General features: G+C 32.8%; 2 protein-coding genes across 26 annotated transcripts in view; both read left to right on the top strand.

Moving 5' to 3' along the window:
* Window positions 1–23,949, top strand: part of arhgef39 (Rho guanine nucleotide exchange factor 39) — a 247,881-nt gene that overhangs the window by 213,494 nt on the left and 10,438 nt on the right. For 17 of the 25 annotated variants that reach the window (XR_015481973.2, XR_015481970.2, XR_015481971.2 and 14 more), the window contains one exon: window positions 3,187–3,265. The gene's annotated coding sequence lies outside the window, so the exon portion shown is untranslated. Of the gene's footprint in view, window positions 1–3,186; window positions 3,714–3,859; window positions 5,099–10,883; window positions 11,846–23,949 lie in introns of those variants that run through there. The other 8 variants (XM_088649796.1, XM_088649782.1, XR_015481969.2 and 5 more) reach the window with 7 other exon arrangements.
* On the top strand, window positions 16,292–22,643 carry rergla (RERG/RAS-like a). Its single transcript, NM_001002494.1, is given in 5 exon segments — window positions 16,292–16,489; window positions 16,929–16,985; window positions 17,345–17,418; window positions 19,893–20,041; window positions 21,739–22,643. Coding segments are annotated over 5 exon segments (618 nt in total). The 5' UTR covers window positions 16,292–16,437; the 3' UTR covers window positions 22,025–22,643.

The raw sequence follows: 23,949 nt of genomic DNA, 5'->3' as shown, positions 1-23,949 counted from the left end.
TAATTTTTTTTGTTTAGTTAGTTTATAGTTTGTTTGAGCATGTTATGTCTGTAGTTCTGTATTTTTTTTTCTTTGCACTTTTCAAATTTGTTTAGTTTTTTCTAGTTTCGTTTTAGTTTTTGTTCTGTTTTTGTTTTGTTTGTATTTGTGTTTTGATGTGCTTTAGTTTTGTTTAGTTGTGTATTTTTTATTTTTATTTATTATTTTTTTTGCATTGATTTGGGATGTTTTGTTTTTTTCTCTTTATTTCCTTTTTTGTTTGGAATCTGCTTTTGGTTTTGTTTAGTTATCATTTGTTTGTGCTTGTTTTGTTTTGTTTTTTAGTTCTGTATTTAGTTTTGTTTGTTTTGTATTTATTTTTTTATTTTTTTGCACTTTTGAACTTTTGTCTGTTTTACCATGTTTTGTTGTGGGTTTTGTTCTTTTTTCTTTTCTTGCTTTTGTTTAGTTGATACTAGGTTTTGCTTATTTGTGTATTTTGTTTGCATTTATTTGGGATTTTGTTTTGGTTTTATTTGCCTTCTTTTTCTTTGTTTCTTTTTTGCTCTGCATTTTTGTATTTTGTTTTCTTTGCACAAAAAATGATTTGTTTTCATTTTGTTCTGCATGGCATGTAGAAAACATGAATAATAAGTGCATTTTCTGTTACCATATTTTATATCTTTTTGCCATTTAATAAAAGCGGTCCCGCCTACACCCTCATCCCATGCAATGTTTTTATGAAGACTAAAAGCTCAGAGCACATCTTCACATTATGCAATGACCACTGTCTTTGTATGTTTGTCCTAATTTTTTCAGAGTACAATAACTCCTCTAATCCAGATGTGTCATATAATACTGGCTGTATTTTTATTTTATTTGACACTATCATGCTGTATATCTACCGTCTTATGTAATCTACAGGCCACTTCCTTACTCGCTAACAGCTTTTTTTATTCATGTCAAAGGAACATTGTGTCTCCATCACAATTTTTTAAATCTCTTTTAATAACTTTGTCTTAAGCAAAGCAACCATCAATCCTATCAGATCTGCAGCCAACAGCAATGCCATTTGTCTTATACCCTCATACTGACCCTTTTTGGGAGTGCTATGTTGTCATAGCAACAGCAAAGTTAATTGACTTTATGTATGCTCGTGTTCGTGATTTGAGATTTGACCCAAGTGCCCCTTTGGTCCAAAGTTACTGTATGCATGACAATGCATAAAGATGATTCTTTTATGCCTCAAAACAAGAGCATGTGCGGTTTATCTATCATTAAGCTTCATAACATCAACAGACAGCAAGTATTAATGTTGTTTTGTTACTGAAGTGATCACTATTACAAAACAACCCATTATTTCCTAATTTCTGAGGTGGTTTTAGTCCAATTATAATTATTTACATATATTGTGAGTCATTTGTAAAAAAAAAAAAAAAGCACTGATTTTAGAATATTGCAGCTTCATAATGTCACATGTCTCATTCAAGTCTCCCAAAAGGCCAGTCGTCCACTAAAGACAAATGCAGAAGAAAACAAGCCAATCACTTCAACTCTGCAGCTTGATTATGCTACATACGTAACATTCAGAGTTTTTATTACAATCTTTTTTTTACAATTAAAATTTTTATTTTTATCATGCTGCAATAAGTGCTGCTTCTCTAATTTTGATCACTTCCTTGTGGAGACCATAAGGGTCTTTGTGAAAGTGCACTAGTTATTTTGCAAAACACTGTTGTTCTAGCATAATTCATTCATTCATTTTCTTGTCGGCTTAGTCCCTTTATTAATTTGGGGTCGCCACAGCGGAATGAACCGCCAACTTATCCAGCAAGTTTTTACACAACGGATCCCCTTCCAGCCGCAACCCATCTCTGAGAAACATCCACACACATTCACACACACACATACACGCACACTCATACACTATGGACAATTTAGCCTACCTAATTCACCTGTACTGCATGTCTTTGGACTGTGGGGGAAACCGGAGCACCCGGGGGAAACCCACGCGAACGCAGGGAGAAAATGCAAACTCCTCAAAGAAATGCCAACTGAGCTTAGGCTCGAACCAGCGGCCCAGCAACCTTCTTGCTGTAAGGCGACAGCACTACCTACTGCGCCACTGCATCGCCCTGTTCTAGCATAATATAGCCTCCAAATTTTGAACAATGAAAATTCTATCATTGCTAAAAAAAAAATTGTTCATATTTTTTTTTCCTTGTATGTTTTTACAACACCTCATCAGTCGGTAAAACTTGCATATATCGCTGATTATAGCTGTTCAAATGGTCAATTATTGTCATGTTTTTACCTGTACTAATTAGAATGATAGAAACAACAACATTTACATTACAAAAAGTGCTAAAAGTAAAAAAAATCAAGTAGAATGGACTCGTTGACTAGTTGTTGTTTTTTATTCAGTAGTTTGTGTAATGCATGCTTCAATGAACCAAATGCAATTATATCTCATTGGTTTTCCGTGTTTTGAGGCATAATACGCAGATAATAACCTCTGATGGGCTATTTAGACCGACATGTGATTTTATAAGAATATATTTATGAGCTATATGTATAAATGGCAACAAGTTTGCATTCCTACACCAAAAAAAAATGAATGATCGTGAAATCAGATGAATAGAGCCTAAATTCAGTTTAATAATATTGCACCTTACCAGCTTACTAGAGACTTTCTCTATCTAATTGATCAGCTTATGCACATTTATTCTGTGGTTTAGGCAGCATAAATAAGCACAATGACATATTCAGTAGTAGATTACTCCATGCAAAATTTTACATCTGCCTATATCCATAATGGCAACACATAAAGATAACTGAGAAACACTTGAAGTAAAGTATACTTATAAAGTATAAGTGCTTTTTGACTGTCAAAGTGGAGAAAGTAATTGACTTGATTTCAAATCAAATCATCTTTGCTGTTTCAACAAAGAAAAAAAGTCACTTGCATCTTGGATACTCTGAGAGTGAATAAATTTAAGGGTGAGCAATTTTTTTTATTTTAAAGAGTACTGTCTCTTTAAATGTTTATATTTATTGAGCAAATTTTTTTTTTTTTTTTGGTAACTTTCACATTAAATGCATATTCACTGTTTTTGTCTCTATTAATCTTGCAGTTTTATAATCATGCTTGAACAGTGTCTAGCCATATTGCAGATGACTGACCTTTATATTGTTTGACCTTTACAGAAAGCCTGCGACAGAAGTGCGTACACACAGAGATATAGATATCCCACAATGCGTCGCTGGAACATCAAAGCCTCAATAAGTAGGTCAAGACAAGGTTTGATCAATGCAAATGTGAGTTTATTGAGGTCATCTCTTCAAAGTTTTGTTCACCCGAATGCTCTTGTGTATTTTTATCTTGAACGTTCAACTCCAGTCTGTTCATAATGCCAAAACTTGCATAATCTTGACGTTAGACTTTCAATCCGTGATTATGATTGCTGGAAATACTTCGTTTAAGCATGAGCAGGGAATGTGAGCACTGTATATGTAGGCCTTGACCCATTTGATATCTAAAACTAATATTTATTTCTGTAATAGTAACATTTATGTTTCCAAGTCTAAACTTGTAGTTTAATATGGCCTACATTTTGCGTCATTGCTCTGCCGAATGTGTACAGAAACGTTTCTATCAGTATCTTGAGCTCTTTTGCTCTGAATTTCACCGTTCCTCCTTATAAACAGTTACACAATAAACTTAAAATACTTTTGTGATGTTAATTTAATACATTTTATAAAAAAAAAAGTTAATACATTTGACTGTTGTATTTTTTAAAGTAACTCCTGCCATTAAATTCAATGCAAATTCATACAGTGGGATAATAAAATGTATGTTTTGGATTGAATTTAATGGCAGGAGTTACTTTAACAAATGCAACAGTCACATTTATTAACTTTTTGCATTTTGCATTTTTAACCGAAGCATTTTGCCAAATGCTAAATTTATCAATATCATAAAGTAACCTTTTTAGCTCTTTATTTACAAAAAAACAAAATATTGAATGTACTTTTTATCACTTTAATGCTCGGAGAACGAACAATGTGTGCAGCAAAACTTTAACAAAGACTTCCTAAAGTATCTTTTCCCATTGAAAAGGCCATTGCCTTCATCCAGTGTGCCACATATCATCAGCGAGGGAGGATTGTTCTCAGCTTCAGTCTGTAGGGAGTTCAGTTTGCAGACAGTTTTGATGAATAGCTTTCAAAAATAGGTTATGATGGCAACATGTCCTGCTTTTTTGAATGATCTTGTGATACTGCGGATAATTTGGGCTGCTGCAATGCTACTGATGCTGAAGGCTGGGAATCTTTTGAAATGGAGCCAATGAAGAGTAATTCTGGCCTTGTCTTTTTTGTACGATTTGTAAATTTGAACGGAAAGAGAATTAAGTTGTCAGATAATTTTCTCTTTTTTTCCTCAGAGGCAAGCTCTTTTCTTACTTTAGTTCTCACTGAGAGCACAATGCAAGCTGTGTTGTTTAGGTTTACTTTAGTTAGATTTGGTCTCTATGTGTTGGACATTTACTGTATCGCTCTTGTTAAGCAAAAAAAAAAAAAGTAAAATTCTACAGTTCTATTCTACCGGAATTGCTACGATCATGGCTAGGCTTTCAGTGTTGTTCGTGATTGAAGGCAAAAAAGACACTACGTGAACTACTTAGTTTATAGAAATAATAGTTTTGAACCAGTGCCTTTGCATCTAAGCATCAAAGTAAATCTAAACAATCCACAAAATAAATCTAAATGTAATCTAGTGTATGCACATTTAGTAATATAAATCTAAAAGTAGTCCACAAAGTAAATCAAAAAGTAATCTATGGTATGCACATTTAGTAATCTAAATCTAAAAGTAATCCACAAAGTAAATCGTAAAGTAATCTACGGTATGCACATTTAGTAATCTAAAAGTAATCCACAAAGTAAATCGAAAAGTAATCTAAGGTATGCACATTTAGTAGTCTAAAAGTAATCCACAAAGTAAATCGAAAAGTAATCTAAGGTATGCACATTTAGTAGTCTAAATGTAATCCACAAAGTAAATCGAAAAGTAATCTAAGGTATGCACATTTAGTAGTCTAAAAGTAATCCACAAAGTAAATCGAAAAGTAATCTAAGGTATGCACATTTAGTAGTCTAAAAGTAATCCACAAAGTAAATCGAAAAGTAATCTAAGGTATGCACATTTAGTAATCTAAAAGTAATCCACAAAGTAAATCGAAAAATAATTTAAGGTATGCACATTTTGTGATCTAAATATAAAATTAATCCCCAAACTATATCAAAAAGTAATCTAAGGTTTTCACATTTAGTAATCTTAAAGTAATCCACTAACTAAATAAAACCAATATAAATCAGAAAGTAATCCACAAACGATAGGTAATCCAAGTAATACATGCAATCCAAGTAATCTCAATATAAAAGTAATCCAAAGGTAGTTCAAATGTGTTACCTAAAAGTAGTATTCTAGCTAACAATAATTATATTTTTACGCACTGAAAAAAAATTTTAAAAGCTGAACAATACATCTTAAGTAAACTTTTTTTTATTTAATATTGTTTTTGTAGCCATTTTTATATAAATATTTGTTTTTTTATTTAGCATTTTGATGAAACAGTTTTGTGTTTTTTGTCACATTTTAACTGATGTGGTAATTTGCCTCAGTGACAAAACGATGATTTTTAATTACAAATTTACACAAAATACATTTTTTATCGTTATTTCTGAAAAAGAAAAAAACAAATAGCTTAAATATAAATAAAACTAATAAATAAATGCAGTCTTAATTTTTTGTTGTTATGTTAAAGGTTTACTGATTTACTTGTTACTGTTTTCTTTTTTCATAGTGTATTTTAGTGAATTTTATTGAACCCAATTTGCAAAACATACACCAAGATTTCAAACATAATAGAATCTGTAGAATGCCAAATAAATCTCATCCAAGCCACAGGACCTGTCGCTCCCCTATTTGTTATTGGATTTCTAAAACAACATGAAATGAGTCATGTGTGGTTTGTAAAGCTGTGTTGACTGGTTAAACTCCCTTGTATTTTTGTCTTGAGTGTGGTAATTTTGTGGTAATGACAGTCTAGTGCTTTTCACTATTAGTATGATATCTTTTTTACTGGTGTGGAAAGACTATAAATAAGTTCTGAACAAATGCCTGGACTAAACAAAATTGATATTTCTAGCATTTTATTCTTGTTTACTGTCAGGTATTATGAATTATTAGGATGCTAACCCATTTCTTAGTTTTCATAATTCCATCAAAAGCGCTTCTTTTCATCCAAAAATCAATTTCTAATGTTTCTTTGACCAACCATTCAAGTGTTCTGTGAGAAAAACGGTTATATAACATCGAAATCAACAAGCATAAACAGGCGTCTCACTTTCAGTCGTAACCCCTCATGCTATTTTTACAAATGTTTGTGATGGCGCTCGGTCTGTTTTTCCCCCGATTAAGCGAGCAAGATTACGCTCCTGGTTTGTTTGTGTAGGCCGGCTGGGTGTATTGTTTGGGTACGAGTTGGTTTTTGTGGCTTCTGTACAAATACAGGCTTCATTGAGGGATTTTGCAAAGATGGCTCATGTCATTATTTGGGCGTGACAGAAAGGAGCAAATAACAAATGGCAGTTGGTTTTGTTTTTGTCTTTGAAAAATTGTTCTGTAATGATTTAAATGAGTTAAAAGTCGTTATAAAACAGTTTAAGCCGTTATGAAGCTGTTATGAGGCTAATTTACCTCAGTCAGTGTAATGTTTTGTCTTTTTGAGGCAGTAACATTTGTGATTCCTTATGCTGACAGTGGAAAACAGTCGCAACATTTGGTCGGAATGGAATTGTGTGTATAAAAAAATGCAGATACCTTGCTGTCCATGTCATAAAGTGGCATTTGTTGAATTAGTTTGTGAGTACTCTAATGTACCCAAAGTGTCATGTGTTGGATATTGTATTCTTAAGAAACCAGCTAATAATAATTACAGCAGCTATATGCATATATTTAAACATATTAATTGCTAAATAATAGCATTTATACTGTAGCCTATGTTTTATCGTGCAGCTTGTTAGACAATAAAAAGGTCAAAATGGTATACTAAAGGCATTAAAAAAGTAATCTTAATCCTAAAGTAATCCACAAACTACATGAAAGTAATCTAAGGTATGCACATTTAGTAATCTAAATCTAAATGTAATCCACAAACTAAATCTAAAAGTAATCTAAGGTATGCACATTTAGTAATCTACATCTAAAAGTAATCCATAAACTAAATTGAAAAGTGATCTAAGTCTAAAAGTAAACCACAAACTATATCTAAAAGTAATCTAAGGTATGCACATTTATTAATCTGAATCTAAATGTAATCCCCAAACTATATCTCAAAGTAATCCATAAACTAAATTGAAAAGTGATTTAAGTCTAAAAGTAATCCACAAACTAAATCTAAAAGTAATCTAAGGTATGCACATTTAGTAATCTAAATTTAAAAGTAATCCGTAAAATAAATTGAAAAGTATGCACATTTAGTAATCTAAATCTAAAACTAATCCACAAACTATGTCTAAAAGTAATCTAAGGTATGCACATTTAGTAATCCAAGTCTAAAAGTAACCCCTCCCCCCCAATGTAGTATGCACATTTAGTAATCTAAGTCTAAAAGTAATCCACAAACTGTCTAAAAGTAATCTAAGGTATGCACATTTAGTAATCCAAGTCTAAAAGTAACCCAATCCCCCCCCCCCCCCCCCACCCATTTTTGTATGCACATTTAGTAAGTCTAAAAGTAATTCCCACCCACTCCCACCCCTAAGATAAGGTATCTAAGGTATGCACATTTTGTAATTTAAATCTAAAAGTAATCCATAAACTAAATTGAAAAGTAATTATAAGTATGCACATTTAGTAATCCAAGTCTATATGTAATCTGTAACTATTTCTAAAAGTAATCTAAGGTATGCACATTTAGTAATCTATATCTAAAAGTAATCCACAAACTAAATCTAAAAGTTCAAAATGTTATGTTAAAGGCATTGAAAGATGAATAATAGGATAAAGCAATCTAATTTAATTATAGTTTTTTTTTAATTATATTTTATATGACTTCAGTTTGTTGGAAACAAGTAAAACATTAAAAAATATTAGTACTGTCAACTTCTTCACATTCTGCAAAAAAAAAACCAAAGAATTTTGCAGTTAAAAAAACGTAGCGTTATTTAAAATAATTGCAAGAATTATCTGGCAGAAATGACTTATACATTTCATGATTCTGTATGTAAAAGTGTAGTTAATTTTGCCGTTAAAATATGTAATACGCAACATCGTAACTCTATAATCTGTAGTAGGACCATGCTTCATTTTAAGTGTGCATATTTTATTATTACTATTGCATTAATGCTTTCACTGTCAATTTTCTTACCTTTAAAATCCAAGCTTTGCTATAAATAATATTTTCCTTCTGTATTCTGCAGTATATAAAGATATCACTGGTCACTGATAACAGTTTAAATGCAGACTCTCTTTAGATGATTCACAATTGCTAACGAAATAAAACAGAAATAAGATGGATCAGCTGAGCCTAAATATTTATGCCCTTGACAGTAGCCAGTGGAGATATGAAATTGAGCTGTCGGGGCTGGAAAATGTCACAGATATTGCTTCTCTTTGGGCCAGAGTGATTCCTTCTATGGAAAATAAGCCAGTTTAAGTGGATATTCAAAGCCTGTTTTTTTTTCTGTGGGGAGAATTTGCAGACCAAAAGTTGTATCTTTTTTTTTTTTTTTTTTTTTTTTGCACCTGTTAATTTTGTGCATTTATATCCGACTCCATTCAATGGTTAGATTTTTGTGCAAGTAGTGTATGCAAATTAACACATATTTAATAAATTTCATGTTTAAACAACATTTGCAAATTTACACTTGTTCTGAAAGCACAAACAATGCTTTGGCTTTCCACTTAGCATTTGCCTTTCATTTCTAATGGTTAATTGCTTTTTAATTATCATATAATGTTCATAGTTGATTGCCGTTGGTTTGGTGGTTTGGACATTTCACATTCTCTCCCTCTCAGATCATTTTTGATGATCATTTTTGAATTATGATAATTACATTTTCACATTTTTATTTTTATTATTTTACATTTTTTTCTGTATAATTTAATATTTTTAAAGGCAGTTTTCTCAAAATTTGTTTTGTTTTTCAGCACTGAGCCAAAAATTTCCACTTCACTGCACTTACATGTTGTTTTTTTTCATATCTGTACTCTGTAGATTTTTACACCATGGTATATTCATACATAATTTACCTAATTATACATTTTATATGAATTGGAGATTCCCAACACCCACTGTGAAAGCTTTTGACTCTAATATGTCAATATATATATATATATATATATATATATATATATATATATATATATATATATATATATATATATATATATATATATATATATATATATATATATATATATTATTTATTATTATTTATTATTAATAATATTAATAATATTAATATTAATTTTAAACTCATTAATTCAATGTTTAGCTAGAAATGCACAGTTGAAGTATTATTACCTCCTTTGATTTTGTTTTCTTTTTAAAATGTTTTACATTTTAAATATATCTGATAATATTTTTTCTTTTGGAGCAAGCCTTATTTGTTTTATTTCAACTAGAATAAAAGCAGTTTTTAATTTTTTAGCCACAATTTAAGTACAAAATTATTAGCCCCTTTAAGCTATTTTTGTTTTCGATAGTCTACAGAACAAACGTTCATTATACAATAACTTGCCTAATTACCCTAACCTGCCTAGTTAACCTAATAAACCTAGTTAAGCTTTAAAAATGTCACTTAAAGCTGTATAGAAATATCTTGAAAATATCTAGTAAAATATTATGTACTGTCATCATGGCAAAGATAAAATAAATCAATTACTATAGATGAGTTATTAAAACTATTATGTTTAGAAATGTGTTGAAAAAAATCTTCCCTCCGTTAAACAGAAATTGGGGGAAAAAACACGGGCTAATAATTCAGAGAGGCTAATAAATCTGACTTCAACTGTATATGCAAATTACCCATCTGCCTATTCAAACAACATTTACATGAAAAAAATAATAAAATTCCACCTTTACAGAGTAATATATTCATACATTATTTGCCAAATTATACATTTTCATATCATTTTATCTGAATTGGAGATTTCCAAAACCCCCTGTGAACGCCTTTGACTCTAATATGTCCAAAAAAAAGAAATAATTTTAAACTCATTCATTCAATGTTGAGCTAGAAATGTGTGCAAATTAATCATCTGCATTCTTAAACAACATTAACATGGAATAAGCACTTAACTTGTTCCGAAAAACACAACCTTTTAACCTCCCACTTAGCATTTGCATTTCATTTGTAATGGTGAATTGCTTTTTTTTAATTGACATATAATGTTCATAGTTGATTGGCGTCGGTTTTGCAGTTCAAACATTTCCCTCATTCTCTCCCTCTCAGATCATTTTGCTTGTTTTGATGATCACAATCCACCATTTGCTATCCAATCTCAGTCCATTAGAAATGTGCAGGATCTAGTCAGAACCAAACCCCGCTCATATATCACCATAAGACACAATGGGAAGCAAAAACGTGGAAAACTAGTTGAAATATTGATTTTCAGAGGGAATAATAATTGAAGCGGCCGGCTAGATGAAAATGAAGCCATAGATCAGTCGGAGGGTTTCGATGAGGACTAGAAATTCGCTTTCCTTCACTTTCACGCAGTATTTCTGGCTTCCTGAGCTTCCCTGTCTACTTGGATTAGTTTGATAAATGTCTGCAGACTTAAAATGCTTCTGCTACTATGAATTGTCCTCTTCTTCTTTTTTTCCTCGCAGATATTTTCAATTTAGATGTGCTTTCAAGTTCTGGCCAAAGCAAGCGAAAGCCTCAGACGCTCTCAGAGAGTTTCCTCATGGAGAAATACTGCAGATTTTCTGTTTGGGTCTGTGGATGTATAGTTTTGTGCACGGAAGACAATGTCAAGATGATACTAAATCACGCATATGAAAACCACTAAACATGCTGTATTCTGCATGCCAGGCCAATGTTATTTTGTAAATAAATAAATAAATAAATACTATGTGTGTGCAAATACTGCCCTGTAGTCTACAGGGTGGGCCATTTAAATGGATACACCTTAATAAACGTATTGGGAATTTCACAAGAAAAACAATGCTTGGTTTTAAACGTAACTTTATGAAATAGTTTGAAGCCCCCTCACATATTCTAATGTGCCACAAACAGATGTTAATATCACCAGCCATTTCCATTTTATTAGGGTGTATCCATATAAATGGCCTACCCTGTACTATAGGGTATATGCACAGCTAGTGTTTTTTCACCCACAGATACACTTCCGGTGAAAGGTTAATGTGACTATTTTCAGTTTCATATGTTTTTTTTTACAGCCATGATGTTTTAATGTAATTAAAGTCTAAATAGACAGTTAAATAGACTTAAGCATTCATTTAGTTGTTCAAGCATAAAACAAGATGAAAAGCTGTCTATACGCAAGCACCGTCAGGAGCAGCAGGCAATCACAGAAACTCCAATTCTGTGGTAAATTCATTTTCATATTTTAAAGAAATGAAGCGGGAGGAATTTAATGCAGTGCTTTTTGTACCACCTGAGATCCACTTTATATCAGATAGCAATCATTGAGTCATTCGTTTTTGAAGAAAACAGACTTTAAACGTGCCGATTTTGTAACGCTGTGATAGTTTACTGGAAGCGCTTGAGCTGGGTTACTGATTTGTAATTTACTTTGTAAGTTACTGAAAAAAGTCCTTGTGCATATACCCTGTTGTTGTTGTTTGTCGTTAGACTGAGTTTACATGTTGTCAGTGTTTACACAAATTAACATCTTTGTAATTTACAGCAACATTTTAAGCAATTTGAAAACCACTATGATATTAATTTTCAAACTGTTTGTTTAGCATCCCCTAAAAATAATGATGTTATATATATATATATATATATATATATATATATATATATATATATATATATATATATATATATATATATATATATATATATATATATATAATCGTTAAAATAAAAAACAAGGTGTAATTAGCATGCTGCAGTTGTATGTTAATTTTTCAAGTATGCCATGACGTTACATTTGCTAATTATGCTTTAAACTATAGAGAAAATTTATTCAGTGACCTCAACTTGATTTTTTTTAAATATCGTAACTATGTACCATACATAAGAGATACTTATAGACTTTGAATTAAGGTAATAATAAAATCATTGCATGAATATGCACACTTTTCTAGAGCAGTGGTTTTCAAAGTGGGGGTCACAAGACAATGAGGGGGGGTCACTTGGTGATTTCCAAACATCTCATATATTTTATTAAGTTATCATATTTTATCCATAACCTGCACTAGGGCTAATTATTTTAGCTTATAATATATTCAATATGTACTTAATATTTAATAGTTACATTTAAAAAAAAAAAAAAAAAAACATGCCAATAAAAAGTCATCAGCCTTTAATTTTTTTTTTTTCCCCACTGGATTGCGACCCCTGGGATAGACCCACAGCAATAGAGTCAGTTGCAGCTGATTGATATTACGGTACGATGTTAAACTTTAATACTCAAAAAATAAAAGGCCATGACTGAGCAAGGAAGAGGATCTTCAAGTGGCTCCAAGTCTCCAAAATTAAACCAAGAATAGTCTTGTGCTTTAAACATTGTGCTCAATATTCTCATTAAGTGAGATTAATATTAAATAAACAAGTGAATAATGATTATAAAAAATATATACTTTTGCATTTTTTTGTGCTGTCACTAATTTTGTTTATACAGTTCCTATTAGTGTATATGCACCAATGTATGCAATATTTGTATGCTTATAACCACCTTCGAGCATAGAGGGGGTCGCGAGTCACTGGTGTTGTTATTTCAGCGGTCACGGGCTGAAAAGTTTGACAACCCCTGTTCTAGCGCATTACCTTTATCTTGATCTGTGAGCATTCTTAAGCTCAACTCAATAGATTATACAGGTAATGTTAATGAAATATTAATCAAGTGTTTAATATAATATAATTTTCAATAAGTTAGCTCAATATATGCTGTATTTCACAGCTCATCCATGAAAACAGCATCAAAAAGAAGTTCTGTTCAAACAAAGAATAAAGATTTATGGATCACAAAAATAAACAAAACAATTGATTTCATTTGTTTATGTATATATTATAGATACATCTCTTTATTTTTGTTGCCAATATTTCTAACAATGAATATAAAATATTTTTTTTAACTTGCATAATCTGATCTAGCATGTTCTCCCCGCGTTCGCTTGGGTTTCCTCCGGGTGCTCCGGTTTCCCAAGTCCAAAGACATGCAGTACAGGTGAATTGTGTAAGCTAAATTTTTGTAGTGTACGAGTGTGAATGAGAATGCATGGATGTTTCCCAGAGATGGGTTGCAGCTGGAAGGGCATCCGCTGCGTAAAACATATGCTGGATAAGTTGGCGGTTCATTCTGCTGTGGCGATCCCAGATTAATAAAGGGACTAAGCCGAAAAGAAAATGAATGAATGAATAATCTGATCTAGCATTAAGTAATGTTATAAATTAGATCTTCATCTAAACTGTTACCCATTTTTATTTCAAACTATTTACATTGAGCTCAATTTTTAAGCTTTCTTTCTATTATGTTCATTTTTCCATCATGTGTAATTACATATTTGTTTACATCTTTATGGGTTTATTGAGGTTCAAGCTTGATTTGATTTAAATCCCCAATTTTCTGTTTATTCCTCAATAATGAATGGGACCTCATGGGCACATTTCAGCCACATGTACTAGAACAAGTTCAACATCTCGTTTCCTGATCCATCAAACACAAGAAGCATTTGAGATTTATCTGCAGTTCCATCATGACCGCCTCTAATCACATTCAGCCATTGCTATCTCTGATTATAATGACTCTTGATAAGTGATCGACTCTCTTTCGGACTGCTGTGCCAACATCAAATCTCAAACACTATTAATATGCAGACTTGTTGATAAGCAAACTTCTGTATGAGCTCATGTGTCTTGAAACGCCATTGAGCTGGTAAATGTTGTTTATTATGAGTGTGAGTCATTGTGTGGAGGATCGGCTTATGTAACAGATCCATCAGTGAAGGGCCAAACAACACCCACAGACTGAACCCACCTTATTATTAAACAAGCTGTTTGCTTCAGATCAACTTTTAGCTTTTTATATTATCATGCGGCAGTGACTCAATGCATTTACATATTTAGATGTGATCAAGGTCTGCAAACAGAGAGTCAAAAAAAAAAAAAAAAGGTATTCTAAAGGTTTACTGAAGTTCCTTGTTTAATATGTGAGGTCATTTCTGCTGAAGACAGGGTGGGGGATACCAGTCCCTCCTCTTTTCCAAAATAGCCAATAGCGTTTTGTTTACATCACATCAGGCGGACATTTTGTTTGTTTTTAAATTTTGTATATTATTTAGCCTACTTTAAAATAAAATCCATATAACGGTAGAACTGTGACCTTTCCTAAATGTGTGTATATTTCATTCTAACACTGAGATTTAATTAAAATTACAAAAGAGTTGTCGGCGCCAATTGTCTAGTGGTTAGTGCGTCGACACCAAGGTGCTCACGGCGACCCGAGTTCGAGTCCTGGCTTGAGGTCCTTTGCTGATCCTTCCCCTATCTCTGCTCCCCACATTTCCTGTCTGTAAAATCTCCACTGTCCTATCCAAATAAAGGTGAAAACCTCTAAAAAATAATGACAAAAAAATTACAAAAGAGTTGACAACATACACTTCAGTGTCCGCTATTTTTCCTGTGCCTATGAATTTGGGTTGTTGCTTGATCAGATATGGTTGCAGCCGGAAGTAAACGAAAATGATTTATATTATTTATTAAATTTCCCTTTAATTGTGTTTTACCCCTACCCCAGCCCTAAACCAACTGTCACAGTATTGTGAAAACAGTAGTTGTATCGAGTATTAGTATGTTATTTATTACATTACTTAATAAATTATCATTTTTAACATCTACCCCTAACCCAAACTGTCACATTATCGTGAAAACAGTAGTTATACCAAGATAAATTTATGTTATTTATTAAATTACCCAATACATTTTATTTTTAACGTCTACCCCTAACCTAAACTGTCACAGTACTGTAAAAATAAGACTTATTATTATACAGTGTCATAAAAAAATAATGCTATATTGATTTGCGTATCCACAGCTGTATCATATTTAGACTTAACCATGAATTTGACAACAAAAACATAACTTTCTGATAGCAATAACATAATTTACTTCAGATATGTACTTCCAGCCAGATCTCATAAGAAAGTATTTCACGTTTAGTCAGTTTAGTCTCTAATTTGACTCAGTCGTACAAAAATGTAAGATTTTAAAAAGGAGGCGTTGAACCCAACCTCACCCCTAACCCCAACCGTCAATGGTTGATGAGCAAATCGTACTAAATAGTACGAATTAAATCCCAACAAATTCATTCGAATTAGCCACTAAATCAAAAAGTTACGAATTGCTGTGAGATTGCATTGGTATTTCATACCTTAAAAATAGACATTTTAACTGTGATGAAAAAATACGTTGCTTTCCTGTTTGCTACAGTATAAGCACCTTCTGGGGTTGTCTAATAACTTGTGTACAATTAAAGGCTATATCACTAGAAATATTGTGTATTGAGGGCAATTACAATAACAAAAAATATTTTTAAAAGCATGCGCGCAAAGCTTAACTCTTATATCTCAATAGAAACTTTGAATATAAATATGAAATAACAAATCTTAATTTTGTTTGAATATTCAGAATGACCACTTTGGTAAAAGTAAAAAAAATATACATTTTATAAAATTTAAACTTAATTTGTTTATTTAAATTCAGCCCATACAAATTGTTTGCAACCACTTACCTAAAAAAAAACATAAGTAAATCCAATTATTCATATTTTTCAGTGAACCATAAAACCTCTTAAATTTGTTCTCTTTTGCAAGAGTGTCCTGGATTCAAAACAAGAACCTTTTTGTTCTAAATATCGGTGAGTGTTTGATCAAATACAAAGCATGAAATATTAGTGCAGATTGGCACAAGTAAAGATCAACCGGTTTCACACTCTCCGGTCCTGCGTTGTTTTGGCTCCAGCTGTGTGAGCTTTGCGTCAGCGTGACGTCAGGATGCTGTGAATAGCCGAGCAGTGGAGTCTCAGCGCGAGTCTGTGGAGATCAACACACGGCTCTGAGAGAGCAGAGGATGAGGATTCACTGACAGTCCGTGCAGAACACACAGTAAATAAAATGTGGAGCTTGCGCTAAACTGAGGAGACGCGTTTCAGTTTCATTCCTTTATCATTCGGGGTAACGCTTCAAGATCGCAATGAATGACATTAAAGTTGCAGTTCTGGGATCCGAGGGTGTCGGAAAATCAGGTATGTATAGTCTACAAACTGTATATTTAGTTTGTTTTTGTTTCACTTTCAAATTTCTATAGCATTATATATATATTTAAAATGGTTCCAAAAGATATGTGAAATACGTTTAAAAACAATATTTGCTTTGGTTTTAGTTTTTTAACAATATTTTATTGTTTTTCTATTGATGTTTAGCCTGTCATTTTAGTGTTGTAGATGTCATGTTGTCATGGCAGCATATTTGTAATGTGGATATTTTAAGAAAAAGATTTTACACTGTGCCCAAAAATGGCCTGCTTATGTTATTTTCAATGCAAATAAGTGACTAGTAATGTCAATATAATCAATAATGCCAAAAAAACAACATATTTGTTTTATTATTATGAGTATACATTTATTTTTATGTAACGCAGCCTGAATAAAATGTCTTCTATTGTGTTCTTCCTTGAATCCACAGCACTTATTGTGAGATTTCTAACCAGGCGCTTCATTGGTGAATATGCATCATCATCAGGTATTTATGATCATAAATTTTCATTGCATCGCATTTCATATTTCATTTAATTTCATTGCTTTTTACTGTCATTTCAGGGTTGCATTTGAATTGCTTGCTAAAATGAAACACAGTAGAAGTGTATGAAGCACCTGATGCATACAATAAACATAAGCATACAAAATCAGTATAAAACTCAATAACATACACTCCTTCTGTTTTGTAAATGTAAATAATTCTGGTTTTCTTTCTGAATGACCGACTTGCTGTACTGTAGCGATGCCACTATTAGATGCAGTGCCAAATAGGCTAAAAACAGTGCCAATGAATCACATACAGGAATCTTTTGTGCCTAATGCGATCTGTTCTTTCCTCCGCAGAGTGCATTTACAGAAAGCGCATGTCCATTGATGCAAGACAGCTTAATCTAGAACTGCATGACCCCTGTTCTCAGGTATGTCCATATGCAACTGTAATTATATGCCATAAGCATAGCACAACCACCTTATGGTTTAACTTAAGCTTAACTATATTCCAGTGACATAACAGATAACTCTTCTTTTTTTTTTTAATTGCATAACCTTTGCTTGTTTGTACAGGTATACTGCAAGCACTGAATGAAATGTATTGCATGTGTGTTTCACCGTTGGCTAGACATTTTCCAGACTCCCTGGCATAAAAAGCAAAAACAGTTACCCTAACTATTAGTGCATATCCAGTAGAAAGCAAGTATCATCTGTCTTTCCTGGCATTAATGAGTATTGCAGAGCTTTCCTTCTATAATCTTTCCATAAGCCGGCATATAATTCACAGATCAGACTATATTCAGCATATTATGTTTTTATGAAATGTAACCACACAGTGAATTAGTATACTAAAATGCTTTCTCCTGCCTGAGCTTTATTTATATTAATAACATGGTGCAAAATACAGTCTAAGGAGGATCACCGTGCTTTCCTCTTGGATAAAATCCAGTTATTTAATCAATCTGTTGGTCATTATGTGATTGGGGACCATCTGTGCCTCTTGGGGGTCCAGTTGATTATCCTGATTTTCCCCTCAATCCCATCTTGTGTAATCGGGGATGTTTAGCCAGTTAAAGGAATCTCTGTGGTTCATTATAAGAAGTTAAAGCTCAATCTGAAGTATTTTTATTTATAAATGTGGATTATTGGTGGTAAAATTAATTTAGATTGGTTCCTGATTATCTATAAGTTTAAGTTTATTTATTATTCACAACAAAGGACAGTGTAATCAACATTTACCAAAAGCATAGGTCTTAAACTGGATTCCTGGAGGGCCGTACAGTATTCCTCCAATCCCAATAAAACACAGCTGATCTGACTAATCAAGTTGTTCAAGTCTACTAGAGACTATTAAGCAGGTATGAGTTGGAGGTGGTTGGAGCTTAGAATACAAATGTACTCAAATTAGACTAGTTTTCATTGGTAGTCCCCAGATGTAAAAGGCCATGCCAATAAAAATACAAATTCAAGCTGAAAACAATACTCGAATAAATAACCACCACAACAACACCATCAAAAAGCCTAGTGTTCACAATGTTTATTAATAAGAAGCCATTTCTTAAAATTATACTTAAATGACTTAAAAGATTCACATTCTCTAACAGATTGTGGTATCAGATTCCACTGATGTGATGCTTTAAAAAAAATAAACTTAACCTAAAGAAGTTTTTCTAAGTGGAATAATACAATCAGCTCTAGTCACTATGTTTTCTACAGATTTAAACTGGAAAAAGTCAGATAGAAGGGGATAATATTGTAAACTACACAACCATTTTTTAACTTAATGAAGTTTTCCCAACTAAGCAGACTATGGGTTTATATAATAGTACAGTGATGAATACTAAACAGTTTTTTATCTGAAATTTCAAGTGCCTAAATCTATAAAGAGTAAAAAATCTTCTTTAACGACAGTAAAGCACCTTAAAATAAAGAGTAGTAGTGCCCATTTATGCCGGATTTATGCAAGTTTTAAAAAGCTCTTGCATTTTATTATTTATTAGAACATTTTTCCACAAAAGGAATCCATTTTACTTAAAGGGATGCTAAGATTATGTTAACAGATTTGTTTATGAAACAGTGACTTTTAATATTTGTTTTGTTTATGCATCGTATTATTATTATTAATCAATCATAAAACATACCAAATGCACTGAGGCATATAAAAATAACACTTTAAACAGAGGGATAAATAGATTGATTGTTTTTTTTATTGATTGATTAAATAATGGATACATTGACAGATAAATTGATTGAAGGATATATTTATTAATTGAAGAAAGATTATGTTGATTGATTGACAGATATATTGGTTGTCTGATTGGTTGATTGATTGTGTAATGTGAATGGGATGCTGACAACGGAGGTGCGGATCCAAATGCAGGTTTTTTAATAGGATGGTCAGTCAAGCAACGGTCAACACAGGGGAAATTATGTACAAACAAAGAATCTATAGTCGTATTCAAATAACTAGAGAGTGGTCGGAAGGCATGCAGCAGACAGGAATAAACACTAAAACAAAGCAAGGGACTAATTCAAAAAGGCAAGACAAAAGAAAACGCTTTGTAATCTCACAAATACAGTAAATAAGACTCAGCAAAGTCTATGGGTTTGTGTGCTGTATAAATAGTCTATCTTATCAGTTCGTGAGCAGCTCCCAGTCGTGTGTGTGTAATCAACAGAACACAAGAACAGGTGTTCGTGTGTAGTGCTTGACGGGATTTGTAGTTCTTTATAGTGGCAGAACTGTAGTCTACGGGAAAGGGAAGGTTTCCCAGCAATCGATGAGAGTTAGATCTCTGGTGATCATGATTGATTGATTGAATGATTGACAGACAGTTACATGAATCGTGTTAATCCATATATTATTTAATTTGTTTTCTCTGTGATTATATTATTTCTGCAGCCATGCGATGGAAAGTCCACTCTTAATGAGCAGATCCACTGGGCCGATGGTTTTGTGGTCGTTTATGACATCAGCGATCGTTCCTCCTTCCTCACGGCCAAAGCTATCGTTCACCTGATCCGTGAGCTTCACCTGGGAGCCACTAAAAGGTACATGCTGTTCACAACAACACCCTCAGGCAGCAGGACATGGCCTGTTTCTGTATATACCGTTTATAACAGTGCTGTTATATGTGGGAGTCCACCATTCACTGCTTTTCCTCCGCATTGAAGACTGTTGAATTGAGTATGTGGGTGATGCGGATGAGCTGGTGACTCAGGGACTTCAAATTTCAATGGAAAAAACAGCTATTTTTAGTTTAGCCTTGGCTATTGAGAAATGTGTATTCTGTAGGTGAACTGGAGATCAATTCAGCTTATTGGAGAAATCTGTCAAATATTGCACGCGCTTCTGTTATTAATTCATGATTTATTTATTAATGTTATATTTGTTATGTTATATTTATTTCATATAAAATAATTTAATTTTATCTAGATCACTTAAAAGTTTCATTTTTAAAACTACAACTAAATTACTCAAACATTACCATTAAATTAAATTAAATGGAAAACAAACGTCAAAAGCAAAAAGACCCAACTCAAACAAGTTAGTTTGAGAAATTCTGAGAAGATTTTAGGGAAATGTAAAAATCACTTAAGCTAGTGCTTAAAAGTTCATAATGTTATTTTGTAGCAAGTAGTAAATAATGTACATCTTAAATTACAGTAGGCTTCCTGTAGCTTAAACTGTAGCACATGCTGCTAACAATGCTAAAATTCAAACTTAAGCTATACTAGCAAATAATAAAACATTTTTAGTTTGCATTCCTGCAGCTAGAACTGCGTCACATGCTGCTAGCAACACTAACATTCAAATTAAAGCTATACTAGCAAATATTAAAATATCTTAAGTTACCATTCCTGTAGTTGAAACTGTAGCACATGCTGTTAACAATGCTAACATTCAAACCTAAGCTACTAACAAATAATAAAACATCTTAAGGTAGCTTTCCTGTAGCTCAAACTGTAGCACATGCTACCATTCAAACACATGCTACTAACATATAATAAAACAACTTAAGTTAAATTTCCTGTAGCTCAAACTGTAGCACATGCTGATAGCAATGCTAACATCCAAACGTAAACTTCTAGCAAATAATAAAACATCTTAATGTAGCCTAAGCTCAAACTGTAGCACCTTCTGCTAACAATGCTAAGATTTAAACTTAAGCTATACTAGCAAATAATAAAACATTTTAGTTAGCCTTCATGTAGCTCAAACTGTAGCACATTCTGCTAGCAATGCTAATATTCAATTTTAAGCTAGAAAATAACAAAACATCTCAAATTAGCCATCCTGTAGCTCAAACCCTAGCACATGCTGATAACATTAACATTAAAACTTAAGCGACAAGCAAATAGTTAAGCATCTTAAGTTAGCTTCCTGTAGCTCAAACTGTAGCACATAGGGATAGCAATTTTAACATTGAATTTAAGCTAGAAAATAGTAAAGCATCTTAAGATAGCCTTCCTGTAGCTCAAACTGTAGCACATAGGGATAGCAATTTTAACATTGAATATAAGCTAAAATATAATAAGTAAAGCATCTTAAGTTAGCTTTCCTGTATCTCAAACTGTAGCATGCAGTGATAGCAATGCCAAAACATATACTTTAGTGAGCAGCAAATAATGTATCCTAAATTAATACTGTAGTAGATTGTTTAGGTCAGTTTTCCTGATCACGTTTGTCTTAAATGCAAGCTTTGGATCAAAGCTTCAGCCTGTTTTTTTTTCTGTTCTGACTGCAGGGATTCAGACTCTGTGATTTTCCTAGTGGGCAATAAGCAAGACTTGTGCCACATGCGTGAGGTGGACAGGGAAGAAGGCCAGAAGCTGGCATCTGAGAGCCGCTGTCAGTTTTACGAGCTCTCTGCAGCCGAACATTACCAGGAGGTGCTGCTCATGTTCTCCAAGATTGTGCGCAATGCCAGTCTGGGAAGCAAAGCCAAGGAGCGCCGCCGTCGCCCCAGCGGCTCAAAATCTATGGCCAAACTCATCAACAACGTCTTCGGAAAACGACGGAAATCTGTTTGAGGAAAGAATACTTGGACAATTGTTGTTGGACTGACGTATGAGATGTGTCACATTTGTTTATGTTTCCTCACTGCTTGTTAATGTCTTGGTCACTACTGGGTGAAACTCACATATTTGGACATATTTCACCCAAAAGTCCAACAAAAAGTGCATCGACTAAATAAAATGAAGCCTGTTTTTAGGATATTTTGCATTGCAACAATATTTTATTTACAGTTAAGTACATTTACCTCATAAAAGCTTGATACTGTGATAAAAAAATTATATACATATTATATTTTGTTTAATGTTTCATCATAGTATGATGATGTAGAATTGACTCAATTCAAATATCTAGAGTCTTGTTTTGTTTTGTGTGTTCTGTTTTTTGCATTGCAATAGGAAGATGCTGTCTGTTGTTGTTAATAATAGTGTAACAATGCAACACAATTCAAATGGGCTTCTTTTTATTTATAAAAAATATAATATTTTTAATGTACTGACATGTAATTAGATAGTTCACCCTATAATGAAAATGTACCCACTCTCAAGTAGTTAAAAATCTTCAGGAGTTTCTTTCATCTATTGGACACAAAAGAAGATATTGTGAAGAATGGTTTACAAAAAAAAAAAAAAAAAAGCTTCTGGTTCTCAGAATTCTTTTTAAATATTTACAAAATAAATAACCTTAAAAAGATTTAGAAAATAAACGAAAGGAGAGCAAATGATGACACCATTTTCATTTATGGGTGAACAATTTCTTTATGTTTTTATCTGTGCACAGCCTCACATCTCCACTCTTTGCCTTAAATGTCTGTTTGCTCACTTAGGATGTTTTAAACAACACATTTAAAGGAGAGACCGCCAAACTCAAGGTCAACTCAGTAGCTGTAAAATATTGGTAGGTTTACTATGTAGCCACAGATGAAATGTCTTGTCGTTCACTTAAAATGGATTGTGCAGTATAAGATACTGTTTCTTCACTGTTTGATGTAATTTAATCACTTTCTACATGTAAGTTGCAAGTGATGAATGATTAAGGTAGTTTATGGATTTTGAAAATTCATGTAAAGCAAAAACATCTGCATTAAAATGCGATAATATGGACCAAGCATCTTTGCATCTTTTTTAGGAATTCACATCAACATTTCCTCACAGATTTGGGAAAAGCCTGACCTATGTCCGGAACACAATGTTAAGAATGCAGTATTGAATGATTTATCTTCCTGATATGGCATTATCTTTAATGTTGATCAGCAGGACTTCCTCAGGTAGGAAGCTGATGTATTTCATTCAATGACATTTTGGAAAGGCATCAGGAGTCAATGAACATTCAGTCATTCATCTGGCTGCAGTATATTTTTCATTCATTCATTCATTATCTTTTTGGCTTAGTCCTTTTATTAATCTGGGGTAGCCACAGCGGAATGAACCGCCAACTTATCCAGCATATGTTTTATGCAGCGGATGTCCTTCCTGCTCTAACCCGTCACTGGGAAACATTCATACACACTCATTCACACAAATACTACGGACAATTAAGCTTATATAGGTTAACTTTACCACATGTGTTTGGACTTGTGGGGGAAACCGGAGCACCCAGAGGAAACCCGCGCAACATGGAGAGAGCGTGCTACCTACTGTGCCACCATGCAGCCCAGTATATTTTTATTACAATTAATAAATTCATAGTAACTGCTGTATAAATAGCAAATTGCCTATCAGGGTCACGGCACAAATATTGCCCCTTCTGGTTCGGCTCACCACAATGCCAAAAATAAATAGTTCTTGTTTTGTAACACTAGTAGCTACCATGTGCACAGTTACTAAAGTTGACAAGAAAATATTATCTAGGAGTGCTTTTGTGAAGGGATTAAAATATTTCATACAATTTTAAAAGCAAGGATACTAGCACACATGCCTGTGTTTTGTCTTTGTAATATATG

Source organism: Danio rerio, chromosome 4, assembly GCF_052040795.2.
Source record: "Danio rerio strain M-AB ecotype USA chromosome 4, GRCz13ab, whole genome shotgun sequence".
In the NCBI taxonomy this organism is placed as follows: domain Eukaryota; kingdom Metazoa; phylum Chordata; class Actinopteri; order Cypriniformes; family Danionidae; genus Danio; species Danio rerio.
The sequence above is the reverse complement of the archived record's forward strand: the minus strand, read 5'-3'. Positions and strand labels throughout refer to the sequence as shown.